Source organism: Narcine bancroftii, chromosome 4 (genome assembly GCF_036971445.1).
Source record: "Narcine bancroftii isolate sNarBan1 chromosome 4, sNarBan1.hap1, whole genome shotgun sequence".
In the NCBI taxonomy this organism is placed as follows: domain Eukaryota; kingdom Metazoa; phylum Chordata; class Chondrichthyes; order Torpediniformes; family Narcinidae; genus Narcine; species Narcine bancroftii.
The window spans coordinates 220076656-220101606 of NC_091472.1; the positions used below are offsets into that span (position 1 = coordinate 220076656).

A 24951-nucleotide genomic window follows, 5' to 3' on the forward strand; every position below is an offset into this window, starting at 1 on the left:
CGCTTCGGCAGTTGGGACCTGTCCGGGCGTTGATAAGTATAGTTGGCAAGGGCTAGCATATTGTAGTTTGAAATCAGCTTTTGAATTTGTAATAAATATTTGCATAAACTGAACTGCTCTCGGTGTGGGTGTCTATTTTCTTTCGGTAGCTCAAACACTGTGACTAATCTAAAACGAACAAAGTGAGAGGTACAAGTTTACCCAGGACAGTTACTTGCCTGCATTCCAGTAGAACAGAGAACATTACAGCACAGTACAAACCCTTCAGCCACAATTTTGTGTGACCCATATAAAACCAACTCAACAATCTAAATCAGCTATTCTTAATGGGGGCATACGGCCACCCTGGGGGCCATAGCACATTTAAAGGGGCAACGGATTTAAATCAAGAGTTTTTAAAAATGTTTTTTGTATAATCAGTAGAAGTACAGATGAAACCAACGAAACCACTGCTTCACAGGGAAGAGGGGGTCCATAAATGTTGAGCAGATTCCTAAGGGGGCCATTGGCCAAATAAAAGTTGAGAATGGCTGATCTAAACCTTCCCTACCTTACACCCATAACTCTGTATTTTTCTTCATCCATGTGCCAGTTTGTCTTTGAAATATCCCTGTTATTCTAGCTTTCACCACCACTCCTGGCAATGCATTCCAGGCACCCACTACTCTCTGTGTGAAAAACGTAACCTTAATGTCTCCCCTAAACTTTTCTCCCCTTGCATTATACAGATATCCTCTGATATTTGCTACAGTTGCCCGGGGAAAAGGGTTCTGGTTGTCCACTCTATCTCCTCCTTTCATAATCTTATAAGTTACCTCTCAGCCTTCTCTCTAAATAGAAAAGTCCTAGGTCTGTTAACCTTGCCTCATATGACACATTCTCCAATCCAGGTATCATCCTGGTAATTATCCTCTGCACCCTCTCCAAAGCTTCTATATCTTTCCTGCAATGAGGCAACCAGAAATGAACACAATATTCCAAGTGATGTCTCACCAGAGTTTTATAGAGCTGCAACATTACCTCACAGCTCTTGAACTCAATTTCCTGACTAATGAAGGCCAGCATACCATAAGCTTTCTTTTCTTTTTCTTTTTCAATCTTTTTATTATTATTATAATTTATAAACACATACAGTTCAAAGAGATATAAAAAAAATACATAGTAAGTAATGAATTAAAAGCTTTCTTAACTAAGCCATCAACCTGCGTGGCAAACTTGAAAGATCTATAGATTTGAACCCTAAGGTCCCTTTATTCTTCCGCACTGTTAAGAACCCTTGTCATTAACCATGTAATCCACCTTCAAGTTCAACCTTCCAAAATACATCACTTCACAGTTATCCAGATTAAACTCCATCTGCCACTTTTCCACCCAACTCTGCATCCTGTTGTAATCTATGACAATCTTCTACACTATCCATCACACTTCCAACCTTCATGTTATCTGAAAACTTAACTGACACATCTTTCCTCTTCTTTGCCCAACATCCTTCCTTACTGCAGCTGTAATTCTATCACTAAGTAGTCATGCTACTCCCCTCACTCTTTTACCTCCCTTGCTCTCCCTTTGGTTACATCTAAATCCCAGTACCTGCATCATTGAGTCCTGTTCTTGTGATAGCCATTACAATTACAACATTGTAATTGCACATGCTGATCCATGCTCTAAATTCATCTCCCTTATTCTTTATACTTCTTGCATTGAAGTAAACACATTTCAATTAACTACATTCATGCCTCTTCCACTACCTGTCCATCCTCACAATCTTACTACACATTGTAGTGTGACTGTAAAGATGAACACCTGCCTTAATACAATTTTTTTCATTTCAGGCACCTACACTGAATTTTATATTAGTCAAATCAGAATACGGTTAAGAATTTATCAGATATGCCCAGTGCTTTACAGGTGAACTAGAGATATCAAGGCAACATTATCAATATTAGCATGGGAGGCTAAGGAGGGATCTTTGAGAGCTTTATAAAATCATGAAGGGCATGCATAAAACTAGAGTGCAGAGATTTTAGTTGCACTGTGAAAGATTTAAAAGGGACCTGAGAGACACTTCTTCACAGACAATGGTAATGGATATGTTGAACAAGCTGCCAGAGGAAGTGGTAGAGGTGCAGACATTTGTAACATCTAAAAGAGAGATAGACATTATGTGGATAGGGAAGGTTTGGAGGGATAGAGACCAAATTCAGGCTTAAGATAATTTTGGCCAGCATGGACCATTTGGGCCAAAAAGCCTGTTTCTATGACTATTTAACAGAATCAGATCAGACTTTATTGTTACGTACAAGTCATGAAATTTGGTGTTTTGTGGCAGGATCATAGTGCAAACATTCAGAGTCTAACCATCTTACAACATTAGATAAAATTAAAAATATTAAAAAAAACAGCAGGTACTTCTATGACTGAGATGGCTTCTAGCTTAAATAACTTTTTTGCCCCAAACACTGGAATTACACTACTTTTACCATGAAAAATTTATGTAATTTCAGGTCCTCAATGTTAGGCATTAATCATGTTTTGCATTGGTTAGATGCTTAAGCTATGTCAAAACTGTGCAGAATGGTTTTGAGGTGAGATTTAAATTTTGCACACCTTTGAACATGTCACTAATAGTTTTATTTTTCAATGGGAAATTTTGTCCACCAGGAAAAGCACTGAGGGAGTCCGAATCCCTTTGCGGATAAGAGCTTGACAAAAACAGAGGAAAACCATGCCACACCATCTGTGCTGAATTCAAACCAAATGCACTAGGGATAAAAAAAAAAGTCTCTGACTATATTATTGTATCATTGAGCATCCCAGTGTAAACGGTTTAAATGTAAAGAATCAAAATAGTTTAATAGTTTCCAATAACTAATAGGCATTATTGGATCAGAGAGAAAATGACATCCTTTCTGATTTATTGAGTGTGATTTCACCACATTCACTTGAGTTGACTAGTATGAGAGACAGTTTTTAAACATCGCAGCTTTGAGGCAAAAGTAAAATCTGATCCTTAAATGCTACATTAAAAATTCTATTATGGTGGCAATATGTGAACTTTGAAATATGATTTTACAAGTTGCTATCTTGTAAAGTTCATTCATAGGTTTTATCCAATAAAAACTAAAGTGATTTGACATTCCAATATATTTTCTCCTAACCTATTGCTGTAAGCAAAGTTTTTAATGTAGAGACCTGAATGAAGTGGCATTGGTGATCTTTCTTAACAGGGATTTTACATCTTTAACAACTTATCAAAGGGAGAGGTGAATTCATTTGCAATGAGTATAAATTCAACTGTCTTGGGCAGACATGGCATTCTTGAGATGGGAGCTCAAGTGCATTGTTACGTACCAGACAGCAGCGATAAAAATTAGCCCAGACAGTGTTATATTTAAAATAATATTTTAATTACTAATCATCAATAATATAACACCTCATTTAATTTATCTTCACTTATCTAAACTTATCTAACTTAACCCCCAACTATGTGTGAATATACCGATGTGAGTGAAATACTCCAAGCCACATTTCTCGAAAGGTGGCTCAAAGTTCAGTTTTGGAAATTCAATGTTGACACATAGGCTTGAAATTGGTGCAAAGTGCAGGCTTTAAGGTGGATGAGCCATGCAGGCTTTAAGGTGGATGAGATACACAGGCTTTAGATGAAATTAGCAGTTCATGAAGTGGGTGAAAGAGACCAAGGGTGACAGTATATTGATGAACTCATGAAACCCTTGTTGAGTTGCTTCAACGATATATCTTTTTTAGATGAGTGCCAATCGAAACTCCCCTCTTCTTTAGCATGGGGACATGAATCAAGTGATGCTCACAAAGTTTCCAGAACCCTTTTTGTGGGGCAGCCAAACTCACTCTGGTCACCATCCAAGTGCAGTATTTCTTCTGCAAATAGAACCCTTTTTGTAGGTCAATCAAACAAAAGTGACCTTCACTCTTTTTGGTCACAGAGTAGACTTCTCATTCCTCTAGAGCCAGCAGGAGGAAATCAGACAGATTGCCTATATACTCACTCCTTTATAACTAACAAGAGGAAATCAGGTTGTCTACAACCACATATGAGGCCAATTCAGCACAGTATTTCTTCTTCAGAGAGCTATTTGTTTCTATGCTGTCTCCTTAAAATGGCCCCTGAGCAAAGCTATCCTGCTTCTTCAATATGCTGGTCATATGGTCTCTGCACCTGGGATTTCCAGGGCTTCTCTCCACACTCTGCAAATGTATTGATTTGGGAACATGCTGTCTTCAAATTCTCTTGCCAGTTCACAGTCATTTCCAAAACCTGCAGGCTCTTGTTCAATCTGTCTCTTCAAGTGGCAGTCCCACACAAATGAAAATGAACTGAAAAATGGTAATACGTCACAATCATCATCTTCAGTAGTGCACAAGATTGGAGAATGGTACAGATGTAGTGAATGTAACTTTGAACATAAAGCAAACTTCCCTCTCTTCCATGAACTTCATCTACTTGGGAAAAGGCAACAAACATACTGAAGGACCCACCATACTCTGGACACAGTCTCTTCTCCCTCCTCCCATAGGGGAGAAAACTTAAGGGTGTGAAAGCATGATTCAACAGGCTTAACGATGCTATCTTTCCTGCCGCCATCAGTCTCCTGAATGAACCTCATAATAGTGCTCTCATGTTGCCCTTCCTTGGTAATTAAGTAATCGATCTTCCTTTTCATTGTAAATTTACAGTGTAGACTACACTGTAAATAGAGCTCTTTACATGGTAGCATGAATATTAGAGATAAATTGTTAGACTGCTTGCAGAAGAACCTTTTTCACGGTAGTAAGTCGTTTGTCATCAATAAATAAACTTAGACATAGTAACTATGGTAGTGAATATTCCTCTCTTCCTCTTGCCATGCACCAGTCATTATTCACATACTAGCCCATTATTCTGCTGGATATCTTTCCTCCCTCCTATCGACATGATCAACCGAGATCGTTGTCTGAAGAGGGCACACAACATCATTAAGGACCCCTACCACTCCTGAAACAGCATCTTTCAACTACTCCCATCAGGAAAGAGATACAGGAGTATCAGAGCCAGCACCACCAGGCTGAGAAACAGCTTCTTTCTGTTGGCAATGAGAAAGCTGAACGAGAAAATGAACTGCTCACACTAACCATCCAAGGTGTTCATAATTACGAAACAATATTTATTTTTTATATACGCATATTTGTCCTGCATATGTATTACTTGTTGGTGTGTGTGTGTGTGTGTGTGTGTGTGTGTGTGTGTGTGTGTGTGTGTGTGTGTGTGTGTGTGTGTGTGTGTGTGTGTGTGTGTGTGTGTGTGTGTGTGCGCGCGTGTGTGTGTGTTATGTCTGGTATGTGGCTGCCTGTTTTGCATCAAGGAGAATGCTGTTTCATCAGGTTGTATTTGTGCAATTGGATGATAATAAACTTGAACTTGAAATGTTGTAGATCATATGATTTTTGGCATCTTTTAAATAATCCTTTCAAAAATGCTGGAAATTTTATTTTAAAATTACAAGCATACTCTCACAAGTTCATTTTAATTAAATGGGGAGGGAGGTATACAGAAAACTTATGGCAGTTAATGCACTAATGCGATACTTTTAGCCCTTTTTGCTGGGGCTTAAGAAATTCTTCACAACCACTGCACTGGAAATGTATTTGAATGAAACCAACTTAATTACAAAATGTGGGAAGCATAACCTGTTTGTTTTTTTCCAGTATCATGCAAAACTAATTTAGTCCTTGGGTATTCAACATGATAGGCAAATTAAATGTGGCCTATTATTTCACACTTGCCTTTATCACATCGAGTACTTGAGTATTGATGTAAAAGACAATATCCAAGGATATCATGTAAATGCTGCTTTTACACTTGCCATGTCATACACACAGTTTTTGATCTGTCGAATTCAACTCCACTCAAAGTCTTTGGTTCTTTATTATTCTTAGTTTAAAGTGACACAAGTTAAGCTTTCAATGTGCAAAACTGAACAATTTACTGGAAGGAGCAAATAATAATAATTGTTTTTTTCATCTTTACTTCCTCAAGATCGTTGAAATTCAAGTTCTTGCTCAAGAAAGGACTTCATTGCTGAGATGTCGTTCAGAAATACTGCCACAATTCCGTAAATTTATAACCACTTAAATGCTGGAGGAACTCAGCAGGTCTACCCTTATCCACGAGATAAAGATATGTTACTGATGTAGCAGGACTGGGCCTTTCTTCAAGGTAGGCCTGCTTTATCTCATACCTTGAGGAAGAGCTTAGGCCCGAAACGTCAGTAATACATCTTTATGTCCTACGGATGCTGCAAGACCTGCTGAATTTTCCCAGAATTTCTGTATTTTTACTATAATCACAGCACCTGCAGACTTTCATGTTTCACTACATTATAAATGTTCTTCTTACTTACTCAAAGGTTCATTTCACTTTTAAAAAATATGCTCATATGTGCATTTTTAAAAACCAGACAAAATTAAATGAAGAAATGTAGTGATTCAAAGACATAATGGACTTGAAATTTATATTTGGAATTGTACTGGTCCTGCTAATCTCCATTAAATCAATTACATGCTGGTTAAAAACTAGGAACTTTGGTTTTGTCACATTTTAACTTTACGTCATGTACAGGAAGCTGCTTCCACAGAGACTTCCTTTCACCAACATAACAGACAAAGGCACTATCATATTGATGTGCAATATACATACTTTAGTAACTTTCATTTTGCTTGTCCCCATACTGTTTTCTGAAGTGTCTGGGATGATTTCCATCTTTAATCAGTAGGTTTATGGTAATTGAATCAAATGACAGCCTAAAATGCATTTTGCACATATGCCTAGGCTTTACAATACAGCCAGCCAATTGTCCTACATACAAAGAGATTTCATTAAAGTGTTGTGAAATGTCTGCATGGTTGATTTAAAAAAGTAATTCTCAGTGCTCTAAGACGATGCCGCTTTAGTTGCCCATTCAGAGCCAGCTCTTCAGCGCTTGACGTCCTGCTTTGCGGAAACTGCCAAAATGTTTGGCCTGGAAGTCAGCCTGAAGAAAACTGAGGTCCTCCATCAGCCAGCTCCCCACCATGATTACCAGCCCCCCCACATCTCCATCGGGCACACAAAACTCAAAACGGTCAACCAGTTTACCTATCTCGGCTGCACCATTTCATCAGATGCAAGGATCGACAATGAGATAGACAACAGACTCGCCAAGGCAAATAGCGCCTTTGGAAGACTACACAAAAAAGTCTGGAAAAACAACCAACTGAAAAACCTCACAAAGATAAGCGTATACAGAGCCGTTGTCATACCCACACTCCTGTTCGGCTCCGAATCATGGGTCCTCTACCGGCACCACCTACGGCTCCTAGAACGCTTCCACCAGCGTTGTCTCCGCTCCATCCTCAACATCCATTGGAGCGCTTACATCCCTAACGTCGAAGTACTCGAGATGGCAGAGGTCGACAGCATCGAGTCCACGCTGCTGAAGATCCAGCTGCGCTGGATGGGTCACGTCTCCAGAATGGAGGACCATCGCCTTCCCAAGATCGTGTTATATGGCGAGCTCTCCACTGGCCACCGTGACAGAGGTGCACCAAAGAAAAGGTACAAGGACTGCCTAAAGAAATCTCTTGGTGCCTGCCACATTGACCACCGCCAGTGGGCTGATATCGCCTCAAACCGTGCATCTTGGCGCCTCACAGTTTGGCGGGCAGCAACCTCCTTTGAAGAAGACCGCAGAGCCCACCTCACTGACAAAAGGCAAAGGAGGAAAAACCCAACACCCAACCCCAACCAACCAATTTTCCCCTGCAACCGCTGCAATCGTGTCTGCCTGTCCCGCATCGGACTTGTCAGCCACAAACGAGCCTGCAGCTGACGTGGACTTTTTACCCCCTCCATAAATCTTCGTTCGCGAAGCCAAGCCAAAGAAGAAAAGAAGTTTTATCAGTGTAACATATGTTAAAGTTACGTATGATTATTATGGAGACTACTGAATTGTTGCCTTATTTATAAGGATAAACACACGAGTTGTCAATCAATTTATAAAACCTACTCCAGATAAAAGAAGTTCAGCATTCTGGCTTCAAAAGGACTTTTGCAGTTTTAGAAATGTGGTCATGTCATGTACAAGTCTGCCTTCTAGTTTTGACCTGTGTTGTTGGCACACCAAAGAAAGATATACTATAGTACAAAAATGCAATTGCTGAGTTGAAACAATGGTCAAATACTGCTCTACAGTGGGATTCATTATTCACATCTGCCCCCTGTTGCTCAGATGTATACTACAGAGAAGCATCAGGCAGAGAAACATGCAACATGGGATCAGGAGTGGCCATTCAGCCTTTCCAGCCTCTCTGCCATTCAATGCTTAATCATATAATGTAGGACCATATTCTCATTCTCTCTCCATAACCATTGATCCCTGCTATGTCTAAAAAAATTATCCAGCTCTTCTTAAAAATATTCAGTGCTTCTTTCTCAAAGGTCAGCTGTGGTAGAGAACGCCATTCATTCCCCATCCACAAATGAACCCTAAATTCCTTGCTGTTTAACCAATGACTGAAGCCTCTCATTCTAAATTGCCCCTCCATCCATTATAAACTCTTAAGAATTTTGTAAACTCTAATTAGGTCCTCTCTCATTCTTCGAAGCTCTAGTTAATACAAACCCTGTTTCAAATGCACATTTTTTGGGGAAACTGTTAAGAGCCTCAGTTACATGTTGATTGGAGTCAAATGGCATTTTTGAAGTCCCTGATACTTCCTTGGAGATTGGATCACAGGCTGGCCATTTGTAAGGTAAAACTTATAGCTGAACTCGATCATACAGGCAATGATTTTTAAATGAAATCATGCCCAATCACAAAGTAGAATTGTAGAAATCTGAATGTGATCAATTAATTTTGGTGCACCTGAGCTTTTCCCAGCCTCAGACGTCACCAGCTGTGCTGCGTCCCTATCTCCCTGTAAGAACTTGGGTGCAGATCATCCCGATGAGTAATGTGAAGTTACAATATTTCTTTGCCCCCATTGTGTTGAGAATTTTCACTCCTGCACCAGACCATTGTAGCCATTTTCTTTGCTTTACTGGCAGGCCTGGAGAGTTTCCCATTCTCTGGCACCAAGAGTTCACCACTGACTAATTTTATTGACCAGAATTTGATAGCTCCTTTGCATAAACGTAACACTGTCTCTCTCCCCGACAGTCTCAGATTCCTCCAAAGTAGCTATAAGCTGCTTTGCTGCTGTGAGGAAAGGTGTGCTTCATGGACAGATGTTTCTCTGATGCTGCTCTGCAAGTGTTTTCAACGGCTGAAAAATGCAAGCATCTTTATAGTTTTGTTCCTGATTTATTTTAAAAAATCACCCTCAAAATGTTTTGGACTTCATTTTAGCTTATTTGAAGATTTATTTTAGAGAGGACTGAACTGAAATTTGTACCAAATTCAACAAAAATAAGTGCAAACCAATTCCAAGGCAACATTTATTTTGCTGCAGTGAAAAATCATCATCAGTACTACAAGACAGGAGATTTTAAAAAAAACAGCCTCATCTCAAGAGCCCCCACCACCCAGGGGATACCTTTCTCTCACTGCTACCATCAGGAAGGAGCCTGACACCCAACATTACAAAAACAGCTTCTTCCCCTCTGCCTTCACAGTTCTGAATAGAGAATAAACCACATACACAACCTCACTTTATCCTCTTTCATACAATTTATTATTTATTATTGATATGTAATTTATAGCAATACTTGGACTGTTTAATCTGCTTCAATACAACAAATTTTGTGACATTTTACTGACAATAAATTCTGATTCTGATTCTGCTGTTTTCCTCAGTTCCTCCCAGAAGAGCTCGATGTTAATCATGGGAGAGCTTCAGCCAGCTATTCGGAAGGGTGTGGTTTCAAAATCAGACGTAGATTAAAAAATATTGCTATTAATGGGAGCTTCATCAGTTACAGAACTTCATTATCTTTGGGATGTCCTAAACATATCAAAAAGCATTACCTAATTGCAAATGCCCTTTCCTCAGGTTATAGAAAACAAATTCCAATAAACAGTGTGCTTAACATGAAATTTAAAATTTCACAGGTATCCTATATTCTGGTTGTTGTATTCATAATAGATTTGACGGCTTCAAAGAGAATCAAGGCTAGACATGTGATATCAACAAAAAGTGGTCTTTATTTACTCTCAGGGGAATTCACAAAAAAAGGGCACACACTGCCAGACTAATTTACACAGCACACAGGCACGGTATACCAAGAATCGAGGGTTTAACTTCTTCAGTAACCACCACCCACAGGCACAGATTACCGAAAAATAAGTACATAGATATAAATCCACTCGTGATCCAGGATGGGACCATTGCAATCAGCCCTCCCGAGCTGCCTGCAGCCTGGAACTCAGGAATGGTCACAACTAACAAGTACATATAAACCTGGTTTCCACCATCAACCATGTCTCGGGATCCTGGACAGACAGGCACTTTGCCGGTGTCCCTCTGGAACTGCAGGCCACATCCATGTGACCGGTGAAGACCAATCGTGCATCACCCTAATCTGTGGGTAGATCTAGCCATTGATTGGCACCTGGAGGACCAATCACACATCAGCTGCCAGGACCAATCATGCACCAGCTTCACAGGTGATTTGCAGGTGAGGTGTTATCCGACGAGGATCCAGCCAGACATGTCGCATGACCCTCCACAATCCACATTCCATCAGGTTCCAGACAGAAAGGCTACATTGCCCTCCTCAATCCGCACTACACTGGTTAAATAATCTTCTGTAGTATCTTTCCTTATGAATCCTTCTGGGAATTACACCCTTATATGGAATGGAGCAAAAGCAGATGGATGAAGTAGCAATGATGACAACAGATAAAGGGTTTTGTAAAACCAAGGAGCTGATTGTTGACTTCAGGAATGGAAAACCAGAGGTATACGACCCAGCAATTGGGAGTCACTATCTCATAGGATCGTTCCTGGACCCAAGACACTAATAGCATCATGAAGAAAGCATGTCAGCACTTCTACTTCCTCAGGAGTTTGCAGATGTTTGGTATGACACCAGTCACAGTAGCAAATTTCTACAGATGTGTGGTGGAAAGTGTGCTGACTGGCTGCATCACAGTTTGGTATGGGTACTCTAATACCCCTGAGCATAAAGCCCTGCAAAAGATAGTGGACACAGCCCAGGACATCACAGGAAAAACCTTCCCCACTATAGAGAACATCTACAGGGAACGCTGCCATCTGAGAGCAGCAGCAATCATCAAGGATCCACACCACCAAGCACATGCTCTGTTCTTGCTGCTGCCATCAGGAAAGAGGTCTAGGCACCTTAAGACTTGTACCACCAGGATCAGAAACAGCTGCTATCCCTCCACCATCAGATTCCTCAAGAACAAACTCAATCAGGGACATTTAAGGACTCTCACTTGTTCACTTTATTGATTTTTAATTCTCTCTGTATTGCACACATTTGTTATCTGTTTACAGTTCTTTATTTGTTTAAATGTGTATGTTGTGTACAGTGGTTTTTTTTTTGCACTGCCAGTAAGTGGTAATTCTGCCCTACCTGCAAGAAAAAAGAACCTCAATGTTGAATGTGATGTCAAGTTATCTGACAATAAATCTGAAATCTTAATTTAAAATCACTGAGTAAAATGGACTTGTAGTTCTCAATGGAACAAAGCAACAGAAGATTCACTTCCCTGAGATTCTGAGAGTGCCAAGCTTTCTGAGGATGCTTATATCCTTCCAGTGCTATTTCTAAAGTAATATCTTCATGGGTGCACAAGGACCATCACAGAATATCTCACCCCAAGATCCAGCATTCATCAGTCATCCCTTCTAGGTCCCAAGGTGCTCTTGCTCATCAACTATGGCCCTCTGGAGTCTACACAAAAGGCTGCATGCAGAACTAGTAGGGCCAACAAAACCATTTGGAGGATTATCACTAAGGAATTATGTGAGAGTTCATAATATTGTAAAACAAAAATAAAAAATGGCAGGCACTCAGTAGGCAGAAGGGGCTGGACTTGGTGCATAACTGTTTCTCTTGCGTCAGACTCTGCCTGGACTGCTAATTGTTCTTGGCATTCCCTGGTTCATTTTGGAAAGGTGGAGCATTATAAAGGGCAATAGTTTTTGGGGAACTGCAGACCAGTGAACGTCAGTGGTTGGAAAATTGTTGGAGGGAAATTGTAAATAAAATATTTAAAAAAAAGAAAATTGTTGGAGGGGATTCTGATGGATTGGATCCACCAGCATTCTGAGAGCCAGAGACTGATTAGAGATAGTCAACATGGCAAGGTGCAGGAGCTGAGGATTACTGAATTAGAAAAATCCAACATTCATACCCTTAGGCTGCAGAGCATGAGATGTGTTGTACCTCAAGTGTGCATTGGCCTCACCTTGACAGTGGGCTCCAGACTCCAGCATCTGCAAAACCTTGTGCCGAACATGTGCTTGAGACAGAACATTTAGGTTCCTCTTTATTATGTTGATTCCAGTGGGGCAGCAAATGTATCGTGAAATCCCTGATATCTGGAATTCCAGCAATAGGCAGCCTCAAGCAACAGACAAAAAAAACCATGGAAAATAAATAGGTCAAAAATGCAAAAGTTTAAAATTGCCGCCCCTAGTGGTCAGTTCACCAATCATGCCACATGCAATCTCAAACAACCAGCAAATTCACTTATACAGCATCTACCAAACCCTATACGTGCCAGATATCGGGGTTTTACTGTATATTGAAAGATGCCTTGAAGAAATCAGTATTTTAAGGTACTTCTAGCTCATGGACTTCACCACCTTCTATTACAAGTCACACTGCTACAGTATATCTTTGTATGCAATAGAATTTGTTATACACTAACTTTAAAGCAATAGCAGCAGAGAGATGGCAATAAAACCAAAAGACAACAACACAAGAAAATTTAGACAAGGTGAAAGAATTCAAGCCACAAAAAAATAAGCAGGTATGTTGCAGAAATGGGACAGAGGTGAAATAATTCAAGAATCTTGTCTGAAAGGGTATACAAGGTTCAAGGTATGCAAGTCGATCAGATGATGGGAAAAAAAGCATTTCAAAATATATTGAAAGAAATGACAAATCTATTCCTAATAATAGACCTGGAATTGATGCTTTTGAAACAGCATAAAGTTGAACCAGGAGGTTACGTATTCTCCATTTCAGGGAGCTAATACAATATCAGAGACTTGTTCGTTACTGAGGAGGTCAACTGACTGAATTTGAAGTGTCTGTATTTATATGTGAATACACTGTTTTTGAAGATAAGAAACAGTGCAGTCTCTTTACATTAAAGATGCCATGACATCACTAAGCACCACTTGCTTTTACCTTTGTTGTAGTTACATCAGAATAAGGTGTGCATCTTGTTTTGAAACTCTTGCATTCCCGACACTCCAACCCATTTCCAGCTTCAGATACTGTATATATTAAATAAACCTTCACTGATGTCTTACTGTCTCAGGACTGAAAAGTGATTTTCAAAGTAGCCTTCTCTTTTTCTACTCCCCAATCAACTTGAGGTCACCCAAAATATTGTTGCCATGCCTGAACTTGAATCGTCTCAATTGCCCATTAATGTTGTGTGTTCTCCCCTTTGGAAATAATATAACTTGGGAGGAGAGGTAAGCATGTCTTTATTCATTAAGATGGCACCAAACACTGAAACTCTCTGTAAAACATAACTCCATGTATCTGACGTTACACGCATGACTCTCGCATGTGTATTCCTATAATTCTTACCACTGTGTGTTCCGGCCCACTTTAGTTTGTTGGTTGAAAATAAGCACAATTTAAAAATTACATCTTGGTTTTCAAATCTCTAGATTGGGGGGGGGGGTGGGTGGTGGGGACATAGAATCAGAACCAAGGGAGTGTTGATGGGGAAGGATGGGAACCAGGAGAGTGCTGTGTGTGGGGAGGAGTATGCTGAAATTGGTACCAAGAGATTTTATTTCATTCAGATATACAGAATGGTAACAGGCCCATCCAGCCCACAAGCCCATTCCACTCAAATACGCCCTTTTGACCAATTAACCTATTCACCCTGTACTTGTTTTGAACTTGGAAGGAAACTGAAGTCCCTGGGCGAAACACACAGTCACAGGTAGAATGTACAGACACTGTGGATACGAACCCAGGTCACTGGCATTGCAATAGCATCGTGATAACCGCTACACTAACTGTGGCACCCTAAAGATTGTTGTGAAGTGGGTGATTTCAAAACCGCAATAGTGTTTTGAGAGGGAAGGGGTGGAATGGGAACAAGAAGAGTGTTGTGGAGACGGAGGTTTGGAACCATAAGTTTGTTGTGAGTGTTGTGGAGGATGGGGAGTGCAGGGTTAGAACCAGGAGGTTATTGAGGAAATGTGAAGTACTGGAACATAGTACATAGAAATCTACAGCACAGTACAGGCCCTTCAGCCCAATCACTGTGCTGATCTAATAACCTACGCTATCAACTGCCTAGAATTTCTCTACTGCAAAACCCACCATTTTTCTCATTTCCATGTACCTATCTCATAGACCCTTAAAAGATCATATTATACCTGCCTTCACCACCATTGCTGGCAGCACATTCCATGCACCCACCAAACTCTGTGTGAATAACATCTCTTTCATTTCCTCTGTACTTACTTCCAAGCACCTGAAAACTGAGCTCCCTGATGTTATAATTTCAGCCCTGGGAAAAAGGCTCTGGTCATCTACACAATCAATGCCTTGTACAACTCTAACTGGTCATCCCTCATCCTCCATCGCTCTAAGGAGAAAAGACCAAGTTCACTCAACCTACCCTCGTAAGGCATGATCTCCAATCCAGGCAGCATCCTTGTAAATCTCTTTACCTTTTCAATAGCATCCACATCTTTTCTGTACTGAGTCAACCAGAACTGAACACAATATCTAATAGGGGTCTAACCAAAGCTGTAACAGTACCTCATGATCTCTCAGTTTATTTACACTGCTCAGAATCCTCCCATTAATTATATATTCTGTCTTCAAATTTGCTTACTGAAATAAACAATTGCATTTTATTAGGTTGAACTCCATGTGTCACTTCTCATCCCAGCTCTGCATCTTATTAATGTCACTTTGTAACCTCTGGCAACCCTCCAGAATATCCACAATACCCCCAATTTTTGTGTCATCCGGAAACTTACTAACCCACCTCTCCACTTCCTCATCTAGGACATTTATAAAAAACACTCTGAAGAGGGTTCCCAGAACCCCACAGGTCACCGACCTCCATGCAGAATATGAACCATCTACAACCATGTTCTGTGGACAAGCCAATTCTGTTTCCATAAAGCAAAGCCTCCTTGACTTCCATGCCTCTTTACTTTCTGAATGGGTCTTGCATGGGGAACCTTATCAAATTAAATCCATATACACTACATTCACTGTTCTACCTTCATCAATTTTCTTTGTTACATCTTCAAAAAATTCAATCAGGCTTGTGGACACAACCTTCTCCTGATGAAGCCATGCTGAGTATCCCTAATCAGATTTTGCCTCTTTGAATGTTTGCAATACCTGCCTTTCAGGTATTGCCAACAGCTTGCCAACCACTGAATTAAGACTCACTGGTCTATAATTGCTGGGTTATTTCTACTCCCTTTCTTCAATGGGGGAACAGCATTTGCAACCTTCCATTTCTCCAGTACTTCTGTGTCCCCAGTGACAATGCAAAGACCATCGCCAGTGGCTCAGGAATCTCCTCCCTTGCTTCCCATAGTAGTTTTGAGTAAATCTCATCTGATCCTGATCCCTTCCTATTCTTGACTGCCACCCACACAGACTGAGTAGACATCACTCCACTACTTCTCGCTTTTCTGCAGCTGTGATAGTAACCCTGGTCAGCAGTGTCACACTCCAACTCTTTTATCTCCCTTTTTGAAACATCTAAAGCCTGGCATGTTCAGCAGCCAAATCTCTGTAATAACCACAATATCATAGTTTCAAGTATTGACCCACTTTCTGAGTTAATCTGCTCTATTCCTAATATACTATGCATTAAAGTACCCATATTTCAACCCATCCAACTTACTGCTTTTATGCTCCTTCCTCACAGTCGCACTACACATCTTTCATTTCCCCCTGTTGAAATAATTTAAATGCACCTCAACAACTCTATCAAAACTGCCCACAGGGATTTTGGTCACTTTGCAATTCAGGGATATCCTTTCATTTTAGTACAGATCATATCTCCTCCAGAGGAGAACTGAATGTTTCACAATCATTTGGATCTCCTCTGTACCCTGCACCATCTTCTCAGCCATGTGCTCAACTGCCCTAATGTCCTATTCTTGCCCTCATTAGAAAAGAAGCCTGTGGATGGGTAAGAATCCTGATATTTAATTATAGCATGAGAAACTGGAGATGGTCATCAGGTGGTTAGTAGTGTTAGGTTGAATGGAGAAGATTGTGACCAGAAGCAAGAAGTATCCATGAGGGAATAATCAGGATTGTCAATTATAGGGTAACAAATGCCTGTTCGGGAATAATCATTGGGTTGGGGAGGAATAAAAATCACAGGTTGCATGTGAGATTAGACCATGGCTTTGGTGGGTGGGAGGACCAAGGAAGGAAGATATGTATTTCGCTTAAATTTATCTTTCCACTGTTAGTTGCTGCAGGTAGAGTCATGGAGTCATACAGCATGTAACTGGTTCTTCAGCTCAACTTGTCTATACCAATCAAGTTAATATTTTTGGGCCAGTCCCATTTGCCTGCATTTGGCCCTTGTCCTTCTCAGCTTTTCCTATCCATAGATTTGTCCAAATATCTTTTGAACACCAATATTGTGATAAACTGGTAGCCTTGGTAGCTCATTCCAGACATATGCCACCCTATGAGTGAAAAAGCTGCCCCTCAGATCCCACTTAAATCTTTCCCCTTTCATTTTAAACTTGTGCCCTCTCGTTCATTTACCTTGGAAAAAGATTGTAAGCATTCATTTTATATGTACCCCTCGTGATTTTATAAACCTCTGTAAGATCACCCCTCAGCCTCCTTCACTCTTGGTAATAAAGACCCAGCCTATCCAACCTCTCCCTATAACTCAAGCCCTCCAGTCCTGGTGAGATTTAGTATTTAAGAACATGGTGTCAAGAGATTGCCCAACCATCTGTCCAACTTTCCGCGCATGCTCCGAAAGGCACATCGCACAGGGATTGACATCATTGCATGTGTTCCTGACATGAAATTGTGCTGGGATTTACAAGTGTGACAGACAACGGGAGCAACCCAATTAAACTTTCTACTGGCATGAACAAGTGTGAAATTTCATGTTGTAAAATACATTATGTTCAATTGCATAATGCTGAAACAAATGTTCTGCAATTAAATTTCCGGGCATCTGTTTTTCCATGCTTCTGATTGAAGTGAATAACCTTCTTACCGATCATTTCACTGATCTTTAGCCCCATGCTACTTTCCTTCTCATCTATATCTTCAGCAAATTAGGATAAATTAACTTTGATAATTACATCATATGGTATATTATTCGTAAAATCTTGTCAGCATGACAAGGAATAATTTATTCCTTTTTTTTTTACCCCTTAATCGATCTGATAGTTTGCTCTAATTTTCCTGAACACTTACTTTATCCAACAAACTTTTCTGTGAAACCCTATCAATGCCTTTTGAAAGCAAAAGGATACATTTATTTATCATCCAATTGTACAAGTACAACCTGAGAGAAGAGCCTTCTCTGGTCCTCAGTGCAAAGCACGCAAACATACATACATATGCTACATATGCTCAGCACTTGTACACAAATACAAAATAAATATTATTGTTAAATTGTTGAGTCACGGAGGGTTTGTCTGAGCAGTTCATCCACTGGCACCCCACTTTTCCATGATATCCTCCTAAAAATTCCCTTACATTGTTGAAAACAATATATCTTTCATAAAAGGGGTGGCACGGTTGGCATAGCAGTTGGCGCAATGCCTTTACAGCACCAGTGATTGGTACTGGGGTATGAATCCCATGCTGTCTGAAAGTAACATAACATAACATAACAATTACAGCACGGACACAGGCCATTAGGCCCTTCTAGTCCACACCGAACCAAACACCCCTTTCTAGTCCTACCTCCCTGCACAATGCCCATAACCCTCCATCTTCTTCTCATCCATATACCTGTCCAACCTTTTCTTAAATAATACAATTGACTCCGCCGCCACTATTTCTCCCGGAAGCTCATTCCACACGGCTACCACTCTCTGAGTAAAGAAGTTCCCCCTCATGTTACCTCTAAACCTCTGCCCCTTAATTCTTAACTCATGTCCTCTTGTTTTAATCTTTCCTCCTCTTAACGGAAATAGTCTATCCACATCCACTCTGTCTATCCCTTTCATAATCTTAAATACTTCTATCAAATCCCCTCTCAACCTTCTACGCTCCAAAGAATAAAGACCTAATCTGTCCAATCTCTCCCTATACTCTGTCTGCATGGGTTTTGCCCAGGGGCTCCAGTTTCCTCCTACCCTTCAAAACATACCAGGGCTGAAGGTTAATTGGGTATAAATTGGGTGGCACAGACTCGTCGGCCAAAATGGCCTTTTACTGTACTGTATGTCTAAATATAATTTTTAAAAAGTTAACATTTAAATTTAAAACCATATCATTTCATACTTATTATACAATGGTTTTCTGAGTTACACTTTCTTAATATTGGATTTCAGTATTTTTAGAAACTAATGCTGAACTCGTTGGTCGACAAACTTCATTCATTTTGTTTTCGGATGTACAAGTTTGTTCAGCAACAGTATCAAGGGGCCCATTATTACTCTTTCTATTGCTTTTGTTTTTATGTAACTTAAAATAGTAGATTTAATCACTTACAGTAATAGTAAGTCCATGAACTCATAAAACTGAATGCGCTCCTTCACAGCATACGTACTTTTCCAATGCTTGATTCTGTGCATCAGTTTCTCTGGAGCTACCACTCGAGAGCACATCTGAAATGAGTAAGTTTGTGATTTGTAACTCCCACAAAGAAAGCTTAGATCTACTGATGTTTAATAGAAGCATAGAATGCTACAGCACAGAAAATAGGCCATTTGGCCCTTCTAGGCTGTGCCAGCCTCCATTCTGCTAGTCCCACTGTCCTGTTCCCACTCCATAACCCTCCAGACCTCTCCTATCCATGTATCTATCCAATCAATTTTTAATCTCAAAATCATGCCTGCATTCACCACATCAGCTCATTACACATTCTCACCACTCTCTAAGTGAAGAACTTTCCCCTAATGTTCCTCCTAAACCTTTCCTCTTTCAGCTTAAAGCTATGACCCCTCGTATTTATCTCCCCCAATCTAAGTGGAAAAATCTTACTCGCATCAACTCTGTCTATACCTCTCATAATCTTGTAAACCTCTATCAAATTTTATATTAATATTCCACATAATTCTAAGATTTATTTGTTGCTCATTTGGCTTATTATTGAACGATATTTCAATGCTCAGTTGGCAATTCTCAGCTCCTGTAAACTTTTATCTCCTCCTTACTGCACAAATTAAATTTGTGCTTAACATTGCTCTTAACTTGAAATTGTTATGTTACTGTCATAAATTATAAATTAACTAACTCTGGGCATTTGGCCAAATCTGAAGCAACGCTTGATAAAAACGTAAATTAGTTTCCCTTTCCGTTTTTGTTTATGTTGCATTCTGAGCAAAGAAAGTAATCAAAATGAGACAATGGGAATGGTTTTAAAAAGCACTATCATGTGAAGCAGGTAATAGTAAATCAGTTTATTTCTATTAAATTTAGCTTCTATAAATGTTTGTACTAAGTCAAGATCTATTCCAGCCATTGAAAGACAATTTTAATTCATTCTGGATGGAAAGGATGGGGCACGTTCATTGTGAAGATTGGTAATAACATGCTTCCCATATTTCTCCTCCTCCTGCCACATGGACAATCACCCTAATTATTTGACAGCTAAGACGTCGTTCAAAGACAGGCCTTATTCACTTAGCAAATCAGGGTCTTTTTTGTGACCTTAAACAATTTTAACACAAATTTAGTTAAGTCTCAACGCTTCTGATCCACCAGTAAAACCAAGGATGTTTAAGCCTAGGAAGTGGATTGGTTAACTCTCATTTCTCATGTCCAAATTGCTCCAAAAAAATCAATTTAATGTGAAATGGATTATCTTGGCAGTCATTTCTGGCTGCAACAGTGCCATTGAGAAAGTAAACCAAGCAGCTTTGCGGATTATTTACATGAACAAGTCTGATGTTTCTCTGGCAGGCACACACTTAGTGATGTAATTGTTTGTGATGTACCTATTTCTGCCTTTACCAACATAGGATGGACCTCAAAGGTGAAAACACTTCATGGATTAGTCTCATCATGTCCAGGGCTACATCATGATACCTTGATTCATTTTTTTGTTAATTTAAGGTCAACCTTGGTGATGGACCTTATGGGTGCCTTCAGAGCTCACTGCAGACTACTCAAACAACTTGCAAACTTCATTGATGGTGAAAACTTTTTGCAGGATCCATCCACTGACATTCTCTTTCACAGTAACATTGCAGGCAATTTCAAGCCTTTCTTGATGAAGATTGGGTAGCTCTGAATACCAAAAACTACCTCTGCAATATCTTTTGTTACTGCACAATGTATAACATGATTTTCTCAAGCATTTCAACCACTTACTCAGACAGATTAGGTCAGATTATCGTGTCTTTGACACAGCAACTTAGTTCTGGGATATTTGTGGCTTTTTTAGGGTAGCCATGGGGGAGCACAAACTGCTATTTGCTTTGAGTTGCACTTGCTGAATCTGACCTGTGGGGGGCACAATAACTCATTTAAGGGTATGCCCTCGAATGCCCCTCCATGACGCTGACCCTGAGTTCACTAGGGAATACCTGACCGGCAGGCACTTGGGGTTGAGCCCATCTTGGATTTGTATGCATGTTCCCATAAATGCATGTCTTAAATGAGCTGCAGATGAAATGGCTGGAACTGGAGATGAAATGAGCTGATGGTGAAATAAAGATGCATCCTCTACTAGACTCACTGTTTTGTTACGTGGGTGAAGCACTGATGTGTTGCTGAGAATGAGAGGTGATTTCATTCATAAGTACAAACTGGTAATTCAGGACAGAAATGGGGCAGCTGTTGGCCTTTCAAAATAGGGCTTGGTCATTCATGAATAAGATTTAAAGGTACTGAGTCTGGAACCGACAGAAGGGGGAGTGTAAATGCTCAGCTGCTGAATGTATTCAAGACGGTCACTGACAGACCTTCAGATATTAAGGGAGAGGAGATAAGTATTTGGGAGTGGCAATGTGATAAAAGACGAGCCTTCACTCTGATCCCACTGCCCCCCTCTCAGCTGTCTCCAGGTGTCTCTAGTCACCTTGTACTGTGAGCAAGATCTCAGTTTGAAGCCCCCAACGTTATCTTTCGTTATCTATCACAAGCCCCCAGCGATAGATAGCAGTGGTTAGTAAGGGATTACTTAAGGTGGAAAGTGAGTGGAAAAAAAAGTTTGAAAACTACTGTTTTAATCATACCTAATTGACTCGTTATGTGCACAGTTTCATAACTCCAAATGAAATGGGTCAATGACAATTTTTCTCAAGCAAAATATTTCAGTAACAATTGAGTCTAGAGCAGTGGTTCTCAGCCTTATTTTTCACCACTCATATAACCCTTAAACAATCCCTTACTAATCACAGAACACCTAAGGCATAGGGATTACTAAAGGTGGTATGTGAGTGGAAAGAAAAAGTTTGAAAACCACTGTGTGATGTTGTAATGGGCATATTATACTGACCGCTTTCTATTGGCTATGGCTGTAGAGATACTCCACCATACTGGTATTACAGATGGAGATGTTTTCCCAGTGGCCAGTTTAGTGTTGGTTATAGTCTGTTAATAGAAGTCCAGTATTAGTAAAACACTTGTCTGGTCCATGTCTATGGCATATCAATTTTATTAACAGACTCTCAATCATGGATACCTGAAACCTGGAAGACTCAAGATAGATCAAGATGCCACCCGAGCTGTAGAAATTTTTCACTAATGACTCCAGTGTTTTGAAGCATACATGCGAGTGAACAATGTTGTGCAAGATGTCCTCGAAGAAGTACCCTACTCCATGGATGGGGGACAGCTGTCTACCAGAATGCACTGAATCTCCTCAGAACCTATTATGATATGCCACAAAACACTTTGCTCACAAGACATCAGCTTCACACTCGAAGACAACAAGCTGGAGAGAGTGAAGATGCTTTTGCACGTGCACGAAAAGGGCTATCCAGAGCCTGTGCTTGTGCTGCTGTCATGGCCGAAGCCCACCAAGAATCTTTGATGCTACCCACATTCATAAGCGGATTGGAGTCGGGGTGCATCAGGCAACGTTTACTGGAGACCCCGGGCTAACCTTTAATGCTGCTCTACAACAAGCAAGAGTCTTAAGGCTGTACGCAGAGTGCTAAAGCCCTCAAGAAAGAAAGAGATGCTGAAGTGGCACCCCCAAGGCCCGCCCATAGCGATGATCCACTGCTGAGTGCCACTAAATTGCAGCCTAAAAGCCGCCTCAAAAGATGCTACTTCTGTGGTTTGGCGCTACACGATCACTCTTAGTGCCCCATGCGGCAAGCCAATTGTGCCAACTGCAGAAAGCGAGGGCATTGGGCCAGAGCCCGCCATGCACGAGAATCCTCGCCTAGCTCACACCATGAGTTGAAGAGTAAGAAGAAGAAGTGCTCAAGTGTTACTAACAAGCAGGGGTGCTGCCACAAGACTGGTATGTTGACCTGGAGAGCCAACGATTCATCTAGCTCTTTTCCCTCTTCTTCTTCTTCTGAAATCATAAGTGGAATTGCCAGTGACGTGACGAACTCTGACAGATCGCTGCTGCAAGGAACCCCACGACCTGAAGCATTCTATAATGAAGATGGAGGTAAATGGGGAACCTATTGACTGTCTGTTTGATTCAGGTAGTACTGACAGCTATATTCACCCTACCACCACTAGCGCCCTGAATCTTACCTTGTATCCATCTAAGCGCAAAATTTCTATGGTTTGTTCTGGACTAAAACGAGACATTACAAGTTGCTGTAAAATAACCCTGAAGGAACAGAGAAATGAATAGACAGACTTCAAATTGCACATGCTCCTGGGCTGTTGCCTCTGATGTTTTTAGGATTAGATTTCTAATGCCAAATGAAAAATATCATACTGGCATTTAACAGCCCATTACCATCGATCACGGTACCCCAAGAGGCTGTTTTCAGTTATCAACTCTAAAGATTAAACCACCACATCTTTTTACCAATCTAACCCCAGAGTGCCTATAGCTATAAAGAGTAGGCGCTATAGCAAAGAGGACAACCTCTTTATTAAGAAGGAGATTAGATGTTTATTGAAAGAAAAAAATCATCAAACCCAGTACAAATCCTTGGTGTGCACAAGTTGTAGTCGTCAAAAATGGCTCGAAACCTAGAAAGGTCGTGGACTATAGCCAAACTATAAACAGGTTTACGCAACTAGATGCTTATCCCCTGCCTCATATCTCAGACATGGTAAACCAGATTGCACAATACAAAATATATTCTACAATTGATCTGAAATCAGCTTATCATCAGGTGCCTTTTCACAAAGATGAAAGGCAGTTTACTGCTTTTGAGGCAGATGGCAAACTTTTTCAGTTTAAAAGAGCTCCTTTTGGAGCTACTAACGTACATCGGTTTTCCAAAGAGAGATGGATAAACTAGTAGATGCTCATAACTTGCAGCCCACCTACCCTTAACTGGACAATGTCACTATATGTGGCAAGGACTTAAATGATCACGATCGGAACTTACAAAAATTTCTCCACATGGCCAAGCATCTGCACTTAACCCTTAACAACGACAAGTGTGTATACCGCACTAAACACCTGGCTATATTAGGCTATGTAGTGAGTAAAGGGGAGATCAGCCCTGACCCAGAGAAAATGAGGCCACTCATGGATCTACCCCCACCTGCAACACAAAAATCCCTCAAGCATTGCCTGGGATTTTTCTCCTATTACGCTCATTAGGTGTCCAATTACACAGATAAAGCGCAGCCACTATCTAAACCTACTAGTTTTCTCCTATCTGAAGAAGCCCTCCGTGCTTTTGAAAATATCAAACAGGATATAGCCAAGGCGACAATGTCAGCAATTGATGAGGATTTACCATTCCAAGTGAAATCTGATGTGCCAGATTGGGCCTTAGCATATACGCTAAATCAAGCTGGTAGACCTGTGGCCTTTTTCTCTTGGACATTACACGAGCCAGAGGTCAGGCAATCCTCTACAGAAAAGGAAGCGTGAGCTATTGTAGAATCCATTTGCTATCGGTAACACCTTTTAGCCAGAAGGAAATTCACTTTACTGACTGATCAAAAATCTGCTGTTTTTTTTTAAACTTTATTTATTCATTCAAAAAACAAATAATATATGACATATACAGCAATTAAACATGAACATGAACATTTATATATATATACAAAAAAAAAACGAGAGAAAACCCCTCCCTTCAGCCAACCTGCATCTAAGGAGAGCCATTAAGAAAGAAAAAAAAGGATATTAAAAAAGTTAAATATACATATTAAAATCTAATCAATGTAAATTGAAATGTAAATATTCTGAATATAACAGCCACTTATTATTTAAAAAAATATAATTATCATGTGAAACATATGTAATTTTTTCCATTATTAAACAATATTTGATCTCATTAAACCATCTATTAATATCAATCATATTTGTATCTTTACATGTACTAGCAATACATATTTTCCCTACGGATAAAGCTAAATATACAAAAGCAAGCTGAAACTTATTTAATCCCAAGCTTTTCAGAAGTTGCAAACTACCCAATAAAAATACTGTTGGA

The 24951-nt window shown here is 40.2% G+C and overlaps 1 protein-coding gene across 9 annotated transcripts in view; it reads right to left on the minus strand.

Moving 5' to 3' along the window:
- The window catches only part of LOC138761596 (uncharacterized), a 756070-nt gene that overhangs the window by 337388 nt on the left and 393731 nt on the right, over positions 1-24951 (minus strand). For all 9 annotated transcript variants that reach the window (XM_069933972.1, XM_069933971.1, XM_069933973.1 and 6 more), the window contains one exon: positions 18905-19020. In XM_069933972.1, coding sequence (XP_069790073.1) covers positions 18905-19020 — 116 coding nt within the window. The remainder of the gene's footprint in view (positions 1-18904; positions 19021-24951) is intronic.